We start from the raw sequence: 23299 nt of genomic DNA, 5'->3' as shown, positions 1-23299 counted from the left end.
TCACTGGTTAAGCTTAGGCGACTCTTTCGAAGTTGGTTAAGGTTAGAGTTTGGAATCAGGGCAGGCGTTCTATCGCCATGCTCTAAGACAAACTCTAACCTTAACCAACTTCGAAAGAGCACCTAAGCTTAACCAGTGTAGAAACTTGCGGTCCCACGATTGGGCGTACGTGTCACATGACCTGGCCAATCAGAGACGCGGAAACACGAATGCGTTGGAGAAAGGCTACAGGCAGCCCAAATACACAGTCAAACAGAGTACAAGCCCCGAACGCGTCTACCTTAATGATAAGCAAGCAGTGCAAAAATGCGGAAGCATTCGTCACCGCACGCCACTACGGTAAAGCGCCTTTCTTTTCAGGCCCGCTTTGGGAGCTGTCGCGCGGAAATAGGCTGTCTATTGCCATTCTCTTTGACAAACTCTAACCTTAACCAGCTCCTTAACAGCGCCTAAACTTAACCGTTCTAACCTTAACCAACTCCGAAACAATGCCTAACCTTAACCTTAACCATGCCTAACCTTAACCATAGAAATTATATTGCCATTCTCTTTGACAAACTCTAACCTTAACCAGCTCCTTAACAGCGCCTAAACTTAACCGTTCTAACCTTAACCAACTCCGAAACAATGCCTAACCTTAACCTTAACCATGCCTAACCTTAACCGGCGAAAGAATACACGTTAAAAAAAAAAATCACGTTAAAAATAAAATATTCTATGGGATTCGAACTCGCCAGCAAACAAGCCATAGGATCCACAGCCATGTAGTCTTGCCAATTGAGCTATTTCTAGATACTGAATAAGGGGCGGTGACTTATATATATTGAGCTCCGCTCGTGTCGAACCAAGGCGGGATCTCATGCGCATGCGCGGGCACCTCGCGCGAGCACGCCGGCGCACGCACGCACCTGAGCGAGCACGCCGCCGCCGGTGCACGCACGGGCGCTGGGCGGCGGAAAATGAAAGGCGCATTACCGCACGCCACTACGGTAGAATGCTTCCGCATTCTTGCACTGCTTGCTTATCATTAAGGAAAAGGCGCCCCGAACGCCGCCTCAAACAGAGTACAAGCCCTGAAGACCCGCCTCAAACAGAGTACAAGCCCCGAAGCCCCGCCCACTACGTTGGGCTTGCGGCTCTGCAGATATACCCTATTTGAAAACCCAGCATTCCAGTTACACCGGTTCCTGACAGGGAGCGAGAGAGCGAACTAGAGACGAAATCGCGCGCAACACTGTCCTGATATGAGGCGGCGCGTATCCGAGTGTGTCTGTGTGTGTGTGTTACCTGGAAGCACACGTGGGGGGGGGCTGTGATTCTTGACCAATAAAAAGTGTTTAGGGGCGGGACTCGGCCGCGTAATCGCTCAACTAGAGACACAGCGAGCGAATATCTGAGGGGTGGACGACATCGCTGCTCAGTTCGCTGTCGCTCGCGGCAGGTCAGGATAGTCTGATTGAAACGAATACATTTTAATCATTTTCGCAATCACGCTCGCTCGCGTCGCTCCCTGTCAGGAAGGGGTGTCAAGTGTGTGTTCGCGCGAGACGGGGCGATGACACACGAGATTGTCCAGGCCCATGCAAGTTCGCTTGAGCAAACTGAAACCGAAAGTTTAATAATTATAATGTAGGCTACAGCTACAGTCACAGACAGTAGTGAGTCACTAAATTTACAATTCGCGACCCACAGAAAACGAAATAGTCGCCGACGAGGTTTGTGGAGACGGGATCATATGGTCAGTTGATGTTTTAACTTTTTGACGTTTTGACTTATATATTATTTATTACCATGATCTATTGGATACATGATCCAATAGATCTTTATACGCCTGAGTCTCCTGAATACGGAGAGAAAGTGGCGATCGACTTGGGATTGGTCTCTCCGTGTTCAGGAGACTGTCACAGGCGTATACAAGTCTATCTATTGGATCATGTCTCCAGCACCCCCACAGCCGTAGCTACAACCGTCAAGGCTCTCATCCACATTCATCTTCTCAGAATTATTTACATGTAATTGGCTTTGCAGCCGAATGTATTTGTAGATGATAAAATGTCGGTTGATTGATTGATTGAAAACTTTATTAACAGATTGCAGAATGGGTACAATACAGTACAGCTCAATACACACAATTGTTAAGGGGATGCAGACCAGAGAAAGACTTTCGTCTTGTTTACATCAGGGTCCCCCATTTTCAATTCATCAGGACATATATGACATACATGACATACAGATAGTCAGTACTGCTACATCTATACATTTATGACATACCAGATTTGCAAATACAGTACTGTTTGTGATACAGAAGGAGTCAAGAAAAGGGAGTATATACATTTGACGTAGAAACTGTACATTGGAGGAGGTTGGGTGGGGGGGGGTTGTGTACATTGGGATATTGACAACCATACTGGGTAATTTACATTGGAGGTGGTTGGGGGGGGGGGGGGCACACTGTATAAACAAGTAAAACTGTACATTGAGGGGGGGGGGGGAGACACTGTACAAACAAACAAAATTGTACATTGAACTATTGACAAAACCATACTAGGTAAATGACTGTACATTGGAGGGGGTTGGGTTAGGATATTTACAGGGGCCAGTGTTGAATTGCAGTCTCCCGTAGGTGTCCCTTGAGAGAGGTTTTGAAAGTGGGTAGTGATCCACATTCCTTTACAGCTTTGGGTAGGGCGTTCCACATTGATGTGGCATAATTGCGAAACGTGTTTAGTCCCTTATTTGAGCCGAATCTGGGTTTAACATGATTTGTGGAGCTCCCTCTGGTGTTGTGATCGTGGTATTCACTGACCTTTGGGAAGTATTTTGACATGTACATGGGTACCTTGGTCGTGTAGTGTATCTTGTAGACCAGGCCCATTGCAAGTTGTTGTACTCTGTCGTCTACTCTAAGCCATCCTAGGTTGTCAAAGTGGGCAGGGGTGAGGTGGGTTCTAGGTACACCTAGGTACACCTGTTGGAATTCGGAGTGAACTATAGGGTGACGTCACCCTGCTGTCCAAAGATATAGGCGATTCGTGCTATGGCAGCAGTTCTCAGCAGAACACCGGTAAAAACAAGGGAAAATATCATTTGTGAGACAAAATTATATTTGCATACTTAAAAAAAATATATATATAATCGGAAATCAATTACATCCCTAATCCCGTCTAGTTTCTTCAAACCTTGCCCACAAGAGGCTGGTGTACCCATGTACATGTCAAAATACTTCCCAAAGGTCAGTGAATACCACAATCACAACTCCACAAATCATGTTAAACCCAGATTCGGCTCAAACAAGGGACTAAACACGTTTCGCAATTATGCCACATCAATGTGGAACGCCCTACCCAAAGCTGTAAAGGAATGTGAATCACTACCCACCTTCAAAAACACTCTCAAAGAACACCTACGGGAGACTGCAATTCTAAACTGGCCCCTACAAATGTCCTAACCCAGTTGTACAGTAAATTACCAAGTATGGCTTTGTCAGTATTCCAATGTACAGTGTCCCCCCCCCCTCCCCCCCACCTCCAATGTACAGCCACCCACCCACCCAACCCCACCCCACCTACCCAACCTCCTCCAATGTACAGTCTCTACGTCAAATGTATATACACTCTTTTTCTGGACACTTTTTGTATCACAAACAGTACTATATTTGCAAATCTGGTATGTCATAAATGTATAGATGTAGCAGTACTGTCTATCTGTATGTTGTGTATGTCATATATGTTATGATGAATTGAAAATGGGGGACCCTGATGTAAACAAGACGAAAGTCTTTCTCTGGTCTGCATCCTCTTAACAATTGTATGTATTGAGCTGTACTGTACTGTACCCATTCTGCAATCTGTTAATAAACTTTTCAATCAATCAATCAATTCTGAGCACTCACATACTATACTGAATAACCACACATGAGAATCTATCTTTTCTTTTTTTATTATTGATCTTTTTCCCCCTCCATTTTTCCTCCGATTTTTCTCCCATCCCATTGTTAGTCGTTATGCCAATTCCCAATCCCCTTCCTGGTCGCTGCGCACTTACCCCCCACAGTCAGATCATCTGGGAGAGTGGAGGCTATCACGTGCTTCCTCCGACACACGTCCAGCCAATCAACCGCTTCTTTTCACCTGGCAGCGCGGATATTGTCCGAGAGGGCGTAGTGTGTGGAAGGATCACACTATCCCACTCAGGTCCCATCCGCGCTTAGCAGGCGCCCCGACCGAACTGTAGGAGTCGCTGTTTACAACGACCCGGACCCACCCCGCCAGCTTCTCCCACCCTCTAATACTGCCAATTGTATTAGTGTGAACGGCCAGCCAAGCTGGTGACAACCCCGGAGCTGTGAGCTGGATTCGAACAGGCGAATCCAGCTCACTCGAATCCAGCTCACAGCTCCGGGGTTGGTGACGAACGCAATCTCCGCTATGCCACCTAACCGCGCTATGAGAATCTATCTTACATTTATTACAAATGTGTTAAAAGCTACATTGTTAATGTTAACTAATGCTAACTACATCTGGGAAAAGTCTGTGTACACGTCTGCAGCTAATGATGTGAAATGACAGGAGGGCATCCTGTTCCAAAAGCTCTGCTAGTGCAGAACGACAAAGATTTATATTGCCTAAAGAATTTAAGGTTTATTATGGTTGTGTGTGTGCATCTGTCTGTGTGTATATATATACGGAGCTAAACTCGCCAACTACAAGGCCTTGGTGGATGAAACTTGGCACACAGGCTGACAGCAGGCCAGGGATGTGACTCCTAGAATATTTGTATTAATTTCCATCATTGTCTATTCAAATAGATATTCAGTATAAAGTTACACATTTTGAACACAAGAGGGCGATACTACACAGGTTTGCTGCTCAGAGCCTCAGGGTATCAGCTCTCTGGCCCCTGTTTAAAACATGGAAATGCCATAGTGAACCTATTGTCGTTCCTATAACCGTCCTATGCATTAAAAACTGTCCATTGAAAAACGCCTGCCCCCTTGTTTTTAACATGCTTCCTATCACTCTTCCTAAGCTTATTAACATCCTCCCTATCCTTCCTATCACCCTTCCTAAGCTTCCTAACATGCTTTCTATAACCCTTCCTATACAATAATAATAGTTTGTGCTCTTGTCATTTCAGCACAAAGACCATGGCCTCTCTTGAAACCTTCTTACAATGGATTGTCATCATCTGCGTCGGCAGCAGTGTGAACACCTGTAAGTTTTGTTGTGATCTGCGTGGGGACACAACGTGAGACAGAACATTCTGCCATGTTACTGATTTAACCCCTCTTTTGCAATCACATTCCCAACAGCCTTCGTAAGTGTGGAGTGCAAAGCTGCAAACCACGGACTGTATGGGCAGCGGTCGGTGCTGGAGTGCGTTCTCAAAACCTCAGTGGAGGTCACGGATGCAAACATCCTAGTCGTCGTTTGGAGAAAAGTGGGTGTCCAGACTCCTTTACTAGTATATAACAAAGGCGAAAGGAAGGACATGCCTGGTGTCGGGTTCGCCGAATCCCGGTGGAATGAGAAGAACATGAATGTCTCCTTGCTTGTGACCGACACTAAGATGGCAGACGCAGGAGATTATGAATGCAAGGTGTTGACAGATTGCGGCGACGCCACTGGCTCGACCAGTCTCAGCCTCACAGGTGAGAGCCTAGTGTGTGTACTAAACCAAACTACACTTATTCGCCATTTGACACATTTTCATAGACGTGTTTTGGTATGTAGACTGGTGAAAAAAGTCAGTTACATCTCTTGAGTGTCTTAGGTTCAAAGGGGCATACCGTCTAGGGATGGGAAAAACTCACAAAATTACTATTCGATAGTCACTGGGAATTATTCGATTTGATTACTAATCGACAATCGCAGATCTTAGTGAAACAACATGGCAAACGTACAAAGCACTGCTACCACCATGTAACATCTCCAGTCTCTCTTTCTTCGTCTTTCTTTTCTGTTCTCCCAGCTGTTAACACATTCCCAGCCAACAACGATTATACTCGTTATTTGGCGCCATCGCTTGAACGCCAACAACGAGTATACTCATTATTTGATCGTTATTTCTTTTATTCGATATTTCTATTTATTACAGGCACACAGACTCTGGGTTAACATGGGGAATCATCCTGAGAATGCCAAAGTGCAATAACGGCCACATCCAGCTAGACGGCGGTATCGAGCACCCTTTGAAACCTTATATCTTGGCCTGTGCACCGGTCAAATGTCACCGGGCGCAGTTTTCTGGGTCGGGCCAGTCTAGCGGTTCTCCCGGTTGCATTGAAGCGCGTCAAATATCCCTGATTCATATGTTGTGGTTGGTGATGTCGTGGACCAAATGGACATCGGATGTACCAGATGGCGATCAAACAATTGGAATATTATTTTTGGAATACTCCCGGTCACAGGTAAGGACTATCTGACGTAAATTCTAGCTTGACCGTGCAATGCTTTTATACCGATCGGGCTGATAAGCGTTTTTAGTGTTCAATACGAATGCCGTTACTGGCAATCAAATAATCGGAAATGACCCCCCCCCCCCCCTTTCATGCATTCATGATGAAACATAATACCTATTATATAGATTTGATTTGGGAATAGTAGCGTGTCCAGGCAAGAAACGGCAACGCTTATAGCAGCATTCACAAGTCTGATGGCCTGTGGGTAGAAACTGTTTGTCAGTTTCGTAGTCCTGGCTTGTCTCGTAGACTGATTGTTGTACTGTAGATGAGAACTATTTTATTGCACTGCACTATTTTACTAATTTATGTCTATTTTATTGCACTGCTCTTATTCTGTAAATGTTTATACTCATTCTATGTCTGCACTGTTTCCCGATTGTTTTGTATATGATTGCCAATACAAGTGGGGCGTCAAAATCCTTGTCAGCTAACATTGAAGGCAAAACTAGTAAATAATATTGGAATAGTCTTTTTTCTCCACATTGAAACTTACTGGATAGTTTTGTAAACTCTTCCCGCTACTAAAGCCACTGAATTATGTTATCCACATCTTGTGACATGTCCTTTCCACCCTCTTTCAAGCGAAATACAGCACACCTACTATAAACTCCATGCCAGAGAAGGATATTCCGGTGAATACCGACGTGACTCTTTTCTGTAACTCATCCGGTGGATACCCAGAAGGTCAAATCCATTGGTCCGATGGGCACGGTTCAGACTGGACATCCAGCTCTGTGCTGGAGACCAAACAGAGAGACGACGGGCTGTTCAGCCTCTCCAGTAAGCTGACTCTGCTGGCAGGCTCCAATTACTCCATGTACAGGTGTTCAGTACACAGTGCCACCGGAGGCCAGGAGGGGGAGGCCACATTCCAGGTCGCCTTTGCTTCACAGGCTTCAGGTATGTTTAGCACCCTGTGGGGTGGGGGGAAACACTTATTCAAAATTGATTCACAGTTTTCAGCCTTGTGATATGGTCACTTTCTCATCACTTTAGCACTAATAAATCGTTAGTGCACCAAATCCTCCAAATTACTAAGATTAACAAAGCAGACTTTCTATTTGTAACGGCCAAAATGGATTTAATGTGCAATTATTTTAACTGTTATTAGTGAAATATAAGATTATAGAAATCACAGGGCATTGAGTCGGAAACCGGCGCATATTGACGGGGGAAAGTGGTGCAGCCAAAAGTGAGTGTAGTCTTTTGAAGGAAGAGACCCAGGGCTTTTGATGGGCTTTCGAATTTCTAAAAACTACACTACCCAGCTCACGCCAGCCCCTGTCAATCATCTGACTTCTGGATTAACTTTTTTATTTTTCGGGATTATCTCCCACAAACCTGAACATTATTGCCATAAAACAGAACACATTTAGTTTCTCTACCTTTCTGTGAACGTCTAGCAAAAAACAGCGTTGCAATCTGATGAAAAATGGTGGATAAATGTGCATTATAAAAAAGTGTACATACAGTAGATTTCATTCACGGTTTGTGAATCACGCCTGGTGATACTAAATCCAGATTGAACTCTGCCATTGGAAAGGGGAGATTTGGCCCGATCCATAGATGTACGACTTGGCCATAATAAGGTCATTTATAGGCCTGATATTCTATATTCTATAATCATATTTCAAATAGCATGTGTCCGGATGGCAGAATTCAGTACTGTATCTACAAAACGTTCCGTTTAATCATCTTCCCTTTATTCATTTGTTTATAATTTTTTCAATTTTAGCATGGTGTGGAATTAATGAGATAAAAATAAAAAATAAATGGGTGGAGGAGCCACACATTGACGGGCAAAGAGCCGCATGCACGGGTTGGCCACCCATTCAATAAGTCAATATCTATAAACCTAGATTGAATTCTGCCATTCCACTATTATTACTATGTTCTACTCTACTATTATTACTATATATATATTTTTTTAATTTCTTTATTTCAGGAAAAAAATATTGAACATTTACAGTTGTAGATATTGTACATTTTCCATCTTTTTTCTTTTTTTCCCTCTCATTTCCCCTTCCCCTCCCTCATTCCCACCCCATCCCCCCCACACCGAGGTTGTTGACAAACACATCTGCAAAATATACAAACGCATAGCATAGATGTTGCTGGGAAAGAAAAACAAAAAACAACAACAATATCAATCAGACCCATCTGCATTGTGCACAATTATTTTAGATAAAAAGAGATAAAGAAAAAACTAAAAACACAAAACTCTCTAGCACGGATGTGGCTGTGGAAGAAAGTCATCAATGATATTATGTCACTCTTTCCCCCACCCCTACTTATAGTGCTGTGGTAGTTCTTGAATAGTTTGATCTTCTGCAGCTGTGTCCCTCGTTCCCCTCTCCCTCCCCCAGTTACCCACCCCATCCCCCCGGGGGAATTAGAAAATAGGAATAAAATAACAATAAAAGATAAGGAAGTGCAGTTAGAGGTGCAAAGCTCTATTCTTTCTAAGTCTCTTCATTGATAGTCAGGGTATCGATGTGTTGCAGAAATGGTTGCCAGGTCACATGGAATGTTTCAAGGGAGCCCTTTAGGGAGAATCTGATTCGCTCAAGCTTAACGCAATGTAGTATCTCATGTATCCATCTGTTGTGAGTAGGTGGGGAAGGGTGTATCCATTTAAAGAGAATAAGTCTCCTAGCGAGGAGGGTAGTGAACGCCACAACTCGCTTTGCAGCCCTAGATGCGATCGTAGGGGTATTCGGGATACCGAAAAAGGCAGTGAGTGGATCAGGGTCTAACGTCACGCCCAAGACCCTACTTAGTGTATCAAATATTGCAGTCCAAAACTCTGTGAGTTTGGGGCACGTCCAAAACATGTGCATATAATTGTCTGGAGATTGTTTACATCTATTACACGCATCCGTTCTATCCGGGTATATCTTTGCTAACCTCGCATTGGTGTAGTGAACCCTATGCAGGATCCTACACTGCAGCAAACTGTGTCTTGCACATATAGAGGAAGTGTGTACAAGGTCTAATATATGATCCCATTGTTCATCTGTAATGATAATTCCCAGATCTTCGTCCCATTTGGCTTTTAGGGAGTCTAAGCAAGTTGGGTTCATCCAAAATATTTTATCATATAAAATTGAGACGAGCCCTTTCCGCCCGGTACCGAGCGATAGGAGAGAGTCAGTCCTAGAGTCTGGAGGACGGCCAGGGAATTGTGGGAATTGGTTCTGAACAAAATGCCTGATCTGAAAAAAACTGAAAAGGTGAGAATTTGGGAGACCACATTTTTTTGATAGTTCTGCAAACGACGAGAACACACCTCCGGAGGTCAGAGGTCATTAATGGTTAGCAATTATTATTACTATTTTATATATTTCTTTCCTGCCTGTAACTTCCCCCACTCTATTATTATTAATATTTCTATTGTCTTTTTGTCCTGCCTGTACCTCCCCTCCCCCTTCCCCCATGCTGCTATGACACCTGAATTTTCCCAAGGGATTTGATAAAGGAACAATTTAATTGACTTGAACTGTTTCACTAAGCTGGAAATCAGAGCATCAAAACTTCAATTTGTGATGTCATCAAGCTACAATTTTAAAGTTCCAATAATAGCTCAAACAAAAAATAGGTAGGTATTACATCTAAATTAGTTGTATTTAAATGTAGGGCTTACAGCTCTGAATCAGTAAATGTACCCATATCCAGTAAAATCATCACGCGTACTGTCAATGTGTCCTGGGAGTTATGTTGTTATTTACTCTCTTATGGAGCAGCTCCAAGATGTGTCTCTTTACTACTGTATTGAAAAACATATAACACCTATAATTTATTTTCATTTGTTTAGGTCAAGAACAAAAGTCAAATGCTGTATCCAAAATTGTTGCGCCTTTGGTGGTGATTGGATCACTGATTGTGGGACTCCTGTTTGCCGTGCTGTTCTTTAGGAAACGCGCTCGACGTAAGTACCTCTACAGACCTCCTTCTGTCAAACAGCGACCTTTTTGTTTACTGGCTGGCCTCTTTACCTCTAGGCCATCCTAGACCTCTACGTCCACTACACGGTGTGCAAAGCTCATCACAATATATGTTACTCTGGGATGCGTTCACTATCAAATGCACTTTACAGTTCTCGTCTGTGCCCACATTTCCTGGTATATTTCACATTTAAGTTATGGCATAGTTCTGAGCCGGGAGAAGAAATGGCCACACGGTTAGTGAAAGTTGAGACCAGGAACAGATGGTTGTCGTTGTTACACTTGTAGCCCTGGCAACCAGCCAAGAGGAAGTTCATTCTCAGAGCTATTATCAAAGTACAGACTATTATCTGTGTTTATAAGAAACAGTCTGTGGGTGGTGTCGGGTTAATCGTTTTTCCAGAAATTCCATTAAGTAAAAGTTACCATAAACATTGATCTATTAAAGGAAGAGTTTTAACACTGTTTAAGTTTAAACATTATTGAAGATAAAAACTTCACATGACATTATTTGACCTAATCTCCAATAGTCAAGCTCACTGCATATTTTTCAATTGGAAAACGGCCATTGTGGCTTTGTTATTCGGATGTGCCAATGAGAGAGAGATCTCTTGTATTGTGAGAGATTACTCTAACTACAGGATAAATGAAAATACAAAAGTAGTCAAGATTCAAGATTTGATTCATCATTTAAAATAAAGTAAAAAATAGAGCTAGCAAATCTGACCTGTATTAACAATAGCTCGATGGCGTGCCGCCTTGACGTCTGGAGTGGGAACACTGGAAAACCTCCCGTAGAGAATTAGAGAGCGAAGACGGTGTCCCACTCCAGGCAAACGGCGACAGGTGGTGATGGCTGGGCCGTCGTCTCACGCCGGAGACGCGGCAAGTGATGGTGACGTACAGAATGGTAACGTCCAGAACTCCATGAACACAGATACAGAACGACCCGACCAGGACTGGAAGGGAGGTCCAGGTATATAAAGCCCTCTGGGGCGCTAATCATAAACTATGACAGCAGCGTGAAGGTAGTCCAAGGGTGGGGGCTGGTGAAGAGTAGAGGAGAGTAAATCATCGCAAGGGTGGGGGCTGGTGAGGGAGAGTAGACAGGGAAAAGTTCAGGGAACAGGCGAATCCTCACAGTTAATGGACATAAAGACATTGTTCTTTCTTTGGAGCGTTTATCCTGCTGAACTTGAGAAATGAACCTCCCACAATACTAAATGGACTAGAGCCTCAAATAAATCCATGTTTTATTTGTTGCAGGTGACCATCAACCAATTCACACGCATGACCCTGATGTTGAGGCAGAAGGTGTGTTTCTTTACATATTCATTCATTCGTATTCTTTTGCAACAGTGATTGGTTTGAGAAATGTATTTCAACTCTGTCTCCTTAATGTTTCTATAGATGGTATTAGAAATCTAAAATGTCAAATATCTCTTTCTATCTATCTCACCAACCCCAGGGACAAGGAACAAGGAAGTTGTGACAGTGGCTGGACCGGGACAATGATTCAGGGCAGGAGTTATGCCCCAACCACCCAGGCCACCCTGCACTTGTACATCTCTATTTTTCTTTTCTTTTTTGGGCTCTACCAAATAGCACCCTGCACTTGTACATGACAGACACGTATGGACACACACACCACAGCATTGGACAGATTTATTGTAATAAACATTTAATTTGATCAGGTAAATAATTTCAATTTGTCCATACCGGCTTAATATGTTATTGTTAATGCACTTCAGTTACACTGGTACCTCAGTGAACAGAAACCACACATATATATATATATATATATATATATATATATCAGGGAGCCGCAGCTGATTGGCTAAAGAGCCGCATGCGGCTCCGGAGCCGCAGGTTGCCGACCCCTGCCCTAGGCTAATGACTTCTCCAAGAGATAATTGGAGTCGGGAGTTGGCCAACCTGGAGTCCAATCAATGATTGATTGATTGATTGATTGAAAACGTTATTAACAGATTGTAGAATGGGTACAGTACGGCTCAATACACAATTGTTACAGGTCCTGTGTCTTATAAATGGCATTTTCCAGTGTTTAGCATTGTTTTATAGCAATGGGGGGTTAGTATCAATGGGTCTGTGTCTCTAATTACCATTTTGGCGGATTGCTCTAATTCAGTTGAGACAATATCCTCCCCCAGTGAATTAGGTAATTCTGATTTGACTGTTTTGCTGACGTGAATAAGGCACTGATCTGCATAACTAACTCTATGGTTGTAGCGCAACCATGCAAGTGGAAATACCTGCACTTCCTCAAGCGGGTGCCGACAGAGAGAGGCAGAGAACGAGCGAGCGAGAGAGAGAGATAAAGAGGGAGAGAGAGAGATAGAGAGGGACAGGAGCTTCTGTCGGGGAAACAAACACACACGCATTTACACACACAACCTGACCGGCGAGCGAGGAAACACAAACACACACGCATTTACACACACACAACCTGACAGGTGCGCAGGGAAACACAAACACACACACATTTTACACACAACCTGACCGGCTCGCGTGGAGGGTCTTCTCCCTGGTAGAGAGAGAGAGAGAGAGAGAGGGACTGCGCACAGGAGTGTGTAAATGTGTGTGCGCGCAGGGCTGGTGGAGAGACTTCTGGGATATCACTGTCAAAATATCTTTGACTCCCACGCGCACGCCCATATTCCAATCCGTGCAATAATATTCACAGCGGTATATATTGTCATTTGAAACAAGTTACCAATGCATTGTCCCGTGGGATTATGCCCCCCACGGCGAAATTAATTAGTATCCCCCTCAATCTTTCTACCTCTCTCTCTGTGCCAGTCGCAGACTGTGGGCGACTGTCACTCAAAGCGCTTATGGGCGGAGCCGCCCAAACCGGTATAGGAATCTTGTACGTTGGTTGACTTTTTTTATTTTGATCGTGGATAATATGCCTCTACGTGTCGCTGGCTGGTCTTCCAGATCGTTATTGAATCTGAAGCTGTCCTCTTCTATGTTCCAGTGTATCCCTAGCGCTCATTCCAGTGGCATGTCCTGGAAGGTGATGGTTCATTGACTCTGTCTATTGCGCTGGAGGCATACTCTGTAGGACAGCAGGACTTTTTGATAGAAACTTGTGAAGGCGTAGACCGCCTTTGCCGCAAATCTCCTTTGCCGCAAATCTCCTTTGCTTCTTGTGCCAACTGAATGGCCTTTTCCACTGTGTCCGTGCTTGTTACTCCGTCGTCCACGTAGAAATCTCTGGCGATGAACTGGGATCCTGCTGGATATGATTGCCTGTTTTCCTTTGCCAGGTATTTCAGTCCATAGTTCGCGTAGCCAGGGGATGACGCCGCTCCGAAGAGATGTACCTTCATCCGATAGTCTTGTGGTGGCGTGCTTGTATCTCCATTCTTCCACCAAAGGAAACAAAGGTAATCACGGTCATCCTCTTGGACATGGAACTGGTGGAACATTTTCTCTATGTCACACATAAGAGTGATAGGATAATAATAGGACTCTACTATTTTCAAAGCTTGTGATACCTTTTGTAGATTGTTTGATCTTCATCAGATGATTAAGGAACCTACTCGTGTTACACACACCTCCCAAACCATTATTAATCTGGTTTTGGTATCGGATAGGACCAGGATAAGCAAAAGTGGAGTAGTAGAATATACTATCAGTGACCATTCCATGATCTTTGTGACTAGGAAGATTCAGAGAAATATATTTAAGTGTCACAATACAGTGAAAATTAGGTCTCTGAAAAACTACAGCAAAGCTGCTCTCATCGAGTGTTTTAATAATGTAGATTGGGCAACTGTACTGAAATGTAATAATATTGATAAAGCCTGGATATGTTTTAAATCTATTTTTTTAAATGTAGTGGAGAAACTAGCACCAAGCAAAGTGGTAAGGATCAAGCATAGAACAGAGTCCTGGGTTACTGATGATATTTTAAAACTGATACATTTAAGAAATCTAAGTTTTTCAAAATTTAAGAAATCAAGGGATAATTCAGACTACCAAGAGTTTAAGAAACTAAGAAGTGAAGCGAATAGGGAGATTATGACAGCCAAAAAATCCCACTCGAACACAGGAACAACCCCAGTAAATTGTGGAAATCATTAAAGGATCTAGGCTACAGCAAAAGGCTAAAAACCAAACCTAGCAGCCTTAGTTTGAACCACGAGGGTAAATTGACCTCAGACAAAAAAAGAGGTGGCGGAGGGGCTGAACACGTACTTTACATCAGTGGCAAATAATCTAGTAAAAGATCTCCCAGAGCATTCAGGGCGTTTCGGAGAAACACATGTTAATGAGTATTACTCACAACTAGGGCTGCAAGAGGACTCCTTTTCTTTTAGTAAAGTGACAGAGAGTGCAGTCCTCAAGAGGCTAAGTCAACTTAATTCCAGTAAAGTGACAGGATTAGATCAGATGCCTGCTAGATTTCTTAACGACGCAGCAGAGTGCATCACCCCTGCTATTACCCACCTAATCAATCTCTCCATAGAGCATGGGAAGGTACCAGCAGATCTAAAGAGTGCTAGAGTAATTCCACTCTATAAGAAAGGTAATAAGTCAGACAAGGGTAACTATAGACCAATTAGCATTTTAAGTGTACTATCAAAAGTCATGGAAAAAAAATCATTCATGAACAGATCAATACATATTTAGTGAGAAACAGTATCCTATTTGAGCATCAGTCAGGCTTTAGACAATCTCATTCCACTGAGACTTGTCTGGTGTATTTGACTGACTGCATCAGAAAGGAGATTGATGCAAAGAAATTCTGTGGAATGATCATGTTGGACCTACAAAAGGCCTTTGATACGGTTGACCATAGTGTCCTTTTATTTAAATTGAAGGTGATTGGGTTTAGTGGGTCAGCATTGAACTGGGTCACCTCATATCTATCAGGCAGGTATCAGATGGTAAATGTAAACGGGACCTACTCCTCAGTCAAGGCGATCACCTGCGGGGTGCCTCAAGGGAGTGTCCTGGGGTCCCTCTTCTTTCTCATTTACATAAATGATATGAAGAATGCCTGTTCATCAGACCTTTTTCTTTATGCGGATGACTCAGTCATTCTGGTCTCCCATAAGGACTTGGCAGTAGTGGCGAGGATCCTTAGTGAGGAGCTATCAAATGTGCAGACATGGCTGTCAGATAACAAACTATCTCTTCATCTAGGAAAAACAGAGGCCATCCTGTTCGGATCAAAGAAAAGGCTTGGTAAAGAAATTGAAATGAAGGTAAGAGTAGGTGAGAAGCAAATAACAAACAAGGATTCTGTAGTATATCTAGGCTGCATAATGGACAAACATCTTACAGGAGAGGCCATGGCTAAAAAAGCCCACACAAAAATCTGCCAGAAAACGAAATTCCTAGCTAGACAAGGGGAACTACTGGACCAGGCAACACTTAAAATGCTAGCGGGCGCATTAGTACAAAGTCACTTTGACTATGCTTCCACCTCCTGGTTCAGTGGCACTCCACAGGTTCTGAAAAACAAACTTCAGACAGCTCAAAACAAATTAATGAGAGTAGTCCTTAAGCTACCTCCACGCACTCACCTAGGGCCAACTTTCTTCAGGCAACTAAACTGGCTTCCCGTCAATAAAAGGGTAATTCACATCAAATTAGGTCTCACACACAAGATAGTTCAAAATACAGGTCCGAAATATCTATCCAATTATTTTAATCGATTCCGTGACAATCATTCATACTCCACTAGAAGGAGCAGTACGGATTTTATTCTGCCAAAATTTAACTCACTAATCGGCACAAATACTTTTTTATATTCTGCAGCACTGGAGTGGAACAAGCTTCCAGTGGCCCTGAAAAACATCGAAGAGGGGGGAAGCTTTAGACGTGCCACAAAGAAATGGCTAGCCAGTGAAGTATAGAATTAGCCACGTCTAGGAAGGAGAGGGTAGGGAGTGTTTTTTATGGGGTTGCTATATGTTTTATTATGATGCTCTGTTTTTTATTATGATGATCTATGTTTTATTATGATGCTCTATGTTTTATTATGATGCTCTGTTTTATTATATTTTATTATGATGCTCTATGTTTTATGATGTCTGTCCATGTCCAAAATCAGGGACCATGATGGAAATAAGTGCTTGCACTTTCTCATGTTTTTATCCCTTGGATGCTGTCTTTTACTCCACAATAAAAACCAATCAATCAATAATAATAATAATAATAATAATAATATATATATAGGATGTTGTCCAAACTGTATGAGGACGTTTGTCAGGTTGTTCATCATGGCGGGTCCTGTAAGGAGATGTTTGTTCAGACTAGTGCCACCACCGTACTTAGCGGTTAAGGGCTAGTTAAGTTGAATCAGGTGTGCTGGTGGTGGAATTTAACAAATGCATGGAACGACTGGGGTGCTTCGAGGAGAGGATTGGGAAGCACTGCTCTAGTAAATTTAGTGTTTTGAGCACAAAGTTCATCATAGATCTATCCTCTTTATTTTGCTCTCAAAGCGCACCAGATTGATGCATTTAACTTTAAAGTGTACAACAACAACAAAAAATCCCTGGGGGGGGGGGGGGGGGGGGGCATGCCCGCAGACCCCCCTAGAGGGGCAGAGGTTCACCCACCACAGTCTCACAAAATCCTGTGGGAAACACTGATATGCAATAAGCCCAAACCGTTCTGGTTGATCCCCCGAAAACCCAAATACTCTCAAATCAAAGGTATATACCATGTACACATGTGCCTTCACAAAATTATCAAGGGGGGGGGGGGAGTTTTACCCACGAAAATGCGATTGTTACAAAACGCTTTGTTTATGTCCGGTAAAGTAAGACACTGTGATCGTTACATAAACATGTTTCAGGTTCGGTAAAATAGACATAGGGGGTAATCCAAAAAGAATAATTCCAATGATCCCATCAGCGATCGCGATTACTCGTTTATATGTAATTACACGTGTTTACGGGACACTATAGGTTTTGAGGCGAGCAGATCTGCTAGCGATTGCTTTGGAAGAGCTCCTCCCCCTCAGAGCGAGTCTCGATAGTCCGGTTCATTCATTGCCTCCCCTGATCCATTTCTTTTCTGAGTTCAAAAAGTAGGCGATACGTAGGCAAACGAGCCAGGGACACATAGAATGATCCGGATGATGGTTTAGAACGGGGATCAGAGGAAAAATATCAAAGGATCAAAACCAGAGGAATCTCGGGTATGGCTTTTGCCACTAGTCGACTACCCCCCTGAATGCAAAAAAAAAGAAAGTATAATTAAAAAAATAATAATAATAATTTAACATTCGTTTTTGGATCTCTACAGACTTGCCCAGAGCGATCTGCATCATTTTCGACCATCCCCACACATTAGAACTGCAATGCCGATCGACTATCACCAGGTGGTGGTACCGTCCGTGTCTGAACTGCGATGGCTTGGGTTGAATCACACTCTAACTTTCATTTCTGCTTGGCCAGTGGCCACTCCTCCTGCAGGGACATAGATTCACATTGATCGTCTAGAAATGCCGTCGCCTAAGCGTATTTGACCATCGAAACGTGTATAGACATATACACTGGTAATCGCGATGGCGATGCGATCACTTGGAATTATTCTTCTTGGAATGCTTTCTGGCTAAGGTAAGGTACATTCTATGTCTACTTTACCGAATCTGAAACGTGTTTTTCTAACAATCACAGTTCTGTGTTTCACCGGACGAAAAACATGCTCGGCAAACGCGATCATAGTTCCGAGTTAAAACAACCCCCATCCCCCCCTTGATGATTTTGTGATGATACATATATACATATCATATACCTTTTGATTTGGGAGTTTTCAGGGGATAAGCCAGAACGGTTTGGGCTTATTGCACATAACGTGTTTTATCTCGCGATCTATGAAAAAATACTGTATTATCTTGGAAATGCGCAATGTTTAGCGTGTAATAAACTACAAACTACAGCGTGTGGAAACAAACTATTATTCCCATGCTGGACTACAAGTAATGTTTGTCAAAATGAGCCACACCGTGTCTCTACAGCTATAATACAGAACGCAAACATAGTGCAACGACCACGGAAACGACTAGAAGGCTGGCATTCTAAGGGTAAAGATAACAGAATAGCGTGGCAGTCAAAGTGTTAACAATGAAATAATCCATAGGATTAGTACATGAATACCCAGTTCTTTATTTGTTTAATTTTTATGTACATGTCATACAAGTAATGTTCATACTGGTTTAAATAAACAATATCTTTGCTGAGCAAAAGGAATTAGACGCCTGTCACCAAATAAAGGTGGGGGGAGTTCAGTGATTGAAGCAAATACAGTAAAAGCTTGGTAACAAGAAGGTTGTACTGTAAACCGCACCACAAAAACATGCAAACACAGGTTTTAAACATCCACAAACACAGTTGAGTTTAATTGAACACCTAATAAATCCAAGTTTTGAGGACTTTCCGCAGGTTTCACAAGAGGTTTGTCAGTTACAACACTTTAAGAAGCCAGATTTTATTTTATTTCCTATTATGTTTGTTTTTTACCTGTTCAACATCACATTATTTTCTATTAATTGAAGTTTTACTGTATGTTCACCTCAAACATACAGTAAAACTAATGTACACTACTACATTAGCAGCACTAATGTACACTACTAGTGATCTGATGTGGCTGTTTCTGTGTTTCTTTGTATCGATCTCACTGTGTTGATGACTGTAATGTGTTATTATGTTTGTAACCCAGCATGAATGATTTTTTAAATAAACAAATCCCTACCAGTGTGATCAGTGGCGGACTGGGACCATAATTCTTTATCATAAATCGATCAATAGAGACTGTATTAGATCCCCAATTATCATATCATGGGGTATCATTGGAAAGCCACACTCATTGGCTACAACCCTGTCCAAAAGTTTTTGAGATCGCCAAAGGATTGACGGAGAGAGCCCCCGGAGGTCGGGGTGGTAATGTGTACTTTGGCGCACGCCTCACATACCGGCATGTAACTCGAGAACCACTGAACGGATGTCACCTGAAAGGGCAATTGACAGGCAACAAATAGGACTTTAATTCTATCTATATATTGTATTAAAGGAAATGCACACCCGAGCCGCTAGAGGTTGGCAAAGTGGCGCGTCGTGAATCGTCCTCATGAGGGCCCACATGTCCCTAACATCATTAATGTTTTTTTTTATTAATTTTTTGCCAAGAGTAAAGACCATAACCCTATCAAAACAGCAGTCAAAGTATATTTTCACTGATGTTTTGTAAGATTTACCGAAAATAAGAATTTATCGGAAAAATGCTAATTATATCTCTTTTATCGTAAAACTGTGAGGAAATTACTAAATCCAGATTTAACCCTGCCATTGGAAAGAGGAGCCTTTCCCCTATCCATAGATGTATGATTTGGCCATAATAAGGTCAAGGTCAAGGTCAAATATGAATTATAATTAAAATCGATTATCATTTATTACTGTATCTACAAATCCTTCTGTTTAATCATCTTCCCTTTATTCATTTGCTTAGATTTTTTTTACACTTGATCTCAAGAAGGTGCTGAATGAGCTCAGTGAGCGAGCTCGGTTTGCTCACAATTGTAACATGGTGTTATTTAGGGCTGTCTTAAATACTTCGAAGCTTCGTTCGATGGCACAAGCTTCGAACATAAAAAATAATCGAAGTTTAAAAGATATATATATATATATAATTTTTTTTAAATGTTTTTTTTTGTTTTGTTTTTCTCTCCAAAATCTTGCGCCTCCATTCCAATGAAACGAAAGTAAGCGGCACCTTCCCGCCTCCATTCCAATGAAACGAAAGTAAGCTGCGCCTCGACTCCACCTCTCTACAACAAGCACGTGGAGATTATCTGTGTCGAAAACAACAAGGACATGTGCAGCAGACATGTCGACGAAGAAGCGAAGCAATGCCGTTTGTTATTTAAGACTATGTCGGACAGATTTGTGTTCATTGTGCTGCTTTTTTAAAGTGTCCCGACCCATATAAAAATATGTCTTAATAAAACGTGCTTAATTAAGTAGAATTCTGCCTTTGTCTCTATCAACTACATATAAATATTTATATAATTGTTTGCTTGATAGACGAAGGTTGCAACATAATTATGTAATGTCATGTCGTTGGCTGTGAGAGCAGCCCCACTGCACCCAGGCAAGGCAGCCGAGTGAAACCTTGTCGGCTGCGTCACAGTCACGAAAGGGGCTACTTAATTAATTAATCCAATCCACTTTATTTATAGAGCACATTTAAAAACAACAAAGTTTACCAAAGTGCTGTACAAGTCCCACAACATAAGATAAAAAAAAATATATATATATGTTAAAAAAAAGTAAACCCCCCCCCCCCCCGAAGCTTCGAATTAAAATCGAAGCTCGGCCCCGAAGCTTCGATTGCCAAAAAAAGCTTAGAAGGTCAGCCCTGTTATTCACCGGCACAGATGCAAAAATAAATCATAATTTATATTCTCCCTTTTTTCATTACAATTTCCTCAAGCCTAGTAACAGACACAATATTTCTGACACTGGAAATACATACCCCCAGGTCCCTAGATGTTCCTAGATACCAAGAACATGCAAATTGGCCTTGTAGAAGTGGAGCGATCTTCCATTTACTTAGGCATGTACCTTTAGGCGAGATTTTGGAAAATAGGGCTACAGCTTAACAGGTTAAATTAATAGGCTTGTTTGAGATTGGCGAGGCCTGTGCAGGCCCGCTCAGGCGCGCTACCTCGCGCCGGGTTGTGAATGACAAGTTAACTCATTCCTGCCTGCTTGCCTGAACTTATATAGAGAGCACATCTCCGCGCAAATAGAAACACGTATATGCTGACCTGGCCTGCTTCGGAGTTCAGTGGCCTGACTGCGGGCACAAACAAATAAACATTTTAAAATAAAAAAAGCATTTTCCAGTCTGTCAGGGCAGCCAGGCCATGCCAGTCTGCCAGGCCACCGGGAAAACTCCTAGTGCTCCCGATGGCCAGTCCGCTAGTGAGTGTGATCCCTGGCCTTGTTCTCCTTTGCAGAGGCCCGTCGTCTGGCCTGGAGGGTGCAGCTGGGTCATTTAACTTGCACACATGCTAAGGAGTGGTCAGTGGGGCGATCACTTTTTCAAAAAATCAAGTTGGAACCAAATTAATGAAAAATTATATTTAATCAGAATCCTCATGTGGTCTTGCTGCTCCCCCTCGGCAGCCCCATACCTTTTCATAATCGCAAACTATTCGAAAACCGTTATTAAAGGAACATGCCAACATTATGGCTTGCTTTATAGTTTCTACTGAACACACAGAGAGGAGATTGGTATAAATCTTCTTGTCTGACTCTGGAGAAGACGGTAAACACATTTCCCATAATGTTGGCGTGTTCCTTTTGAAATGTTATTCATTTGGTTGAGATCATCTGTAGTAACAAGGCCTTGTGCGTGCGTACTACAGGCAGACAAAGATTATGTTGCCGCTCATTTCTGTTTTAAGACCTTCATCATGGTGGGTCCTCTGGTGTGTTTGTCCTTACGACGTGGTCATTCAGCAGTGCCCCAGCTCTGACTTTGGGCAGAAAGGAGAGATGGAGAGAGGAACAAAGCAGGTGGTGAATTAAAAGGACTAACTGCACTCCCAATTTTGAGTTTGAAAACGTCATTACAGTTTGATTTAAAAAAAAATGTATGGCTATTTTTCAATTGAAACACTTTACAAAAATGTTATAGAAAAAATAGGACACCCACATCCCCAAAACATAGAGAAAATAATATCGGGTCTGTTTGAACCGAGTGAGGTTAGATGATATGGGAAGGTTCGCACTTAACGCTAGTGTGCCAATGACATCTGGTTCAGACAGAACAGTCTTGTCTCTTGTCAGCCACCCAGTGAGTTGTTACATGTGACTAACAGCAGGCTGGGGAGATGGTTAGGCGTTGGCGGACGTCTGCACTCTGCTGAATGCTTTCTTCTAGTTTTATTTATAGTCTTCTGCTTTGTACGGCATTTTGGTCAACACTACTTCTTTTAAATGTTTTATACACACTGAATACATTTGACTTGACACAGTATTCTGAGTTCATGTTTTTTATTGTACAGTAATTCCTGTGATTACCTTGGGGAAGAGAACTGCGAGTGTCCTGACCTGAAATTATATTTCATATCTTCCATTATATTTGATATCTTTTGAAGGTAAATGTTTTGCAGCAGAGTGGAGTGTGTGTGTCACTATAGTCTTGTAACTGGGCTTTGAAAGAGACCACTTCCTTGTTGACTAATGGAGGTGGTTTATTTTCACACTTGAGTGCATAGCAGTGTTTCATCACTGTGATCTATCTGTGGCTGTGAACTGTCACATGTGCAACTCAACTTGGACTAGATCCCAGTTACAGAACTCTGTTGAAATTCACTCCCAAGTGAAACAGACATTGCAAGATGTATGAACCTGACAGCCAACTGGGGGCTCGTGGCCATATCCAGGGGGGGGGGGGGGGGTACAGGGTGGGGGATGCATAGATTCACAGTACAGTGCAATATAGTAATATAAAATATAATAATAATAATAATAATAAATAATAATGAAATAATATAAATAAAGTAATATAAAATAGTAATATAAACGTACAAACACAATACTCAATTATTACTCATCGTATATGAGTCTCTAGTGCAAAGAATCAAGATAGTCGTTGATGTGAGGCTCTAGTTCTCATGGCCCGAGTTGAGACAGTGATGGCTCTGGCAGCAGAACCGGTTGCTCCGGCCGCCCGAGCCCTTTATTTTAGAGCCCGATGGCTGCCGGTATAAAGGCAAACGTGCAAAACAAAGACAGGCCGGAGTCCTGAGCAAATTGAGTCTTATTCAAGAAGACCAATACCGAAATAGGCTTATCACCACAAATCAACCACCATTATACTGGAGAAAACGGAA

At 42.5% G+C, this 23299-nt stretch overlaps 1 protein-coding gene across 5 annotated transcripts; it reads left to right on the top strand.

Moving 5' to 3' along the window:
• Positions 1-1601: 1601 nt before the first annotated feature.
• On the top strand, positions 1602-16922 carry LOC311238323 (uncharacterized protein). 5 transcript variants are annotated; one of them, XR_014620354.1, is made up of 9 exons: positions 1602-1738; positions 5137-5213; positions 5312-5650; positions 7046-7363; positions 10278-10391; positions 11674-11721; positions 11876-13820; positions 15586-15647; positions 16204-16922. XR_014620354.1 is itself a non-coding variant. In XM_084326352.1 (8 exons), exons 2-7 carry the CDS (start codon positions 5147-5149, stop codon positions 11920-11922), a joined length of 933 nt encoding a protein of 310 aa, XP_084182478.1. In that variant the 5' UTR covers positions 1602-1738; positions 5137-5146; the 3' UTR covers positions 11923-11968; positions 13701-16922. The 5 variants fall into 5 exon arrangements, 2 of the variants coding, with proteins under 2 accessions (XP_084182478.1, XP_084182477.1); XR_014620353.1 differs by lacking the exon at positions 15586-15647; XR_014620355.1 differs by having other exon boundaries at positions 15586-16922.
• The last annotated feature ends 6377 nt before the right edge of the window (positions 16923-23299 follow it).

Source organism: Notolepis coatsorum (genome assembly GCF_963971535.1).
Source record: "Notolepis coatsorum genome assembly, chromosome: 12".
NCBI lineage: Eukaryota > Metazoa > Chordata > Actinopteri > Aulopiformes > Paralepididae > Notolepis > Notolepis coatsorum.
Note: the sequence above shows the minus strand (reverse complement) of the source record. Positions and strands in the feature narration are given on the sequence as shown.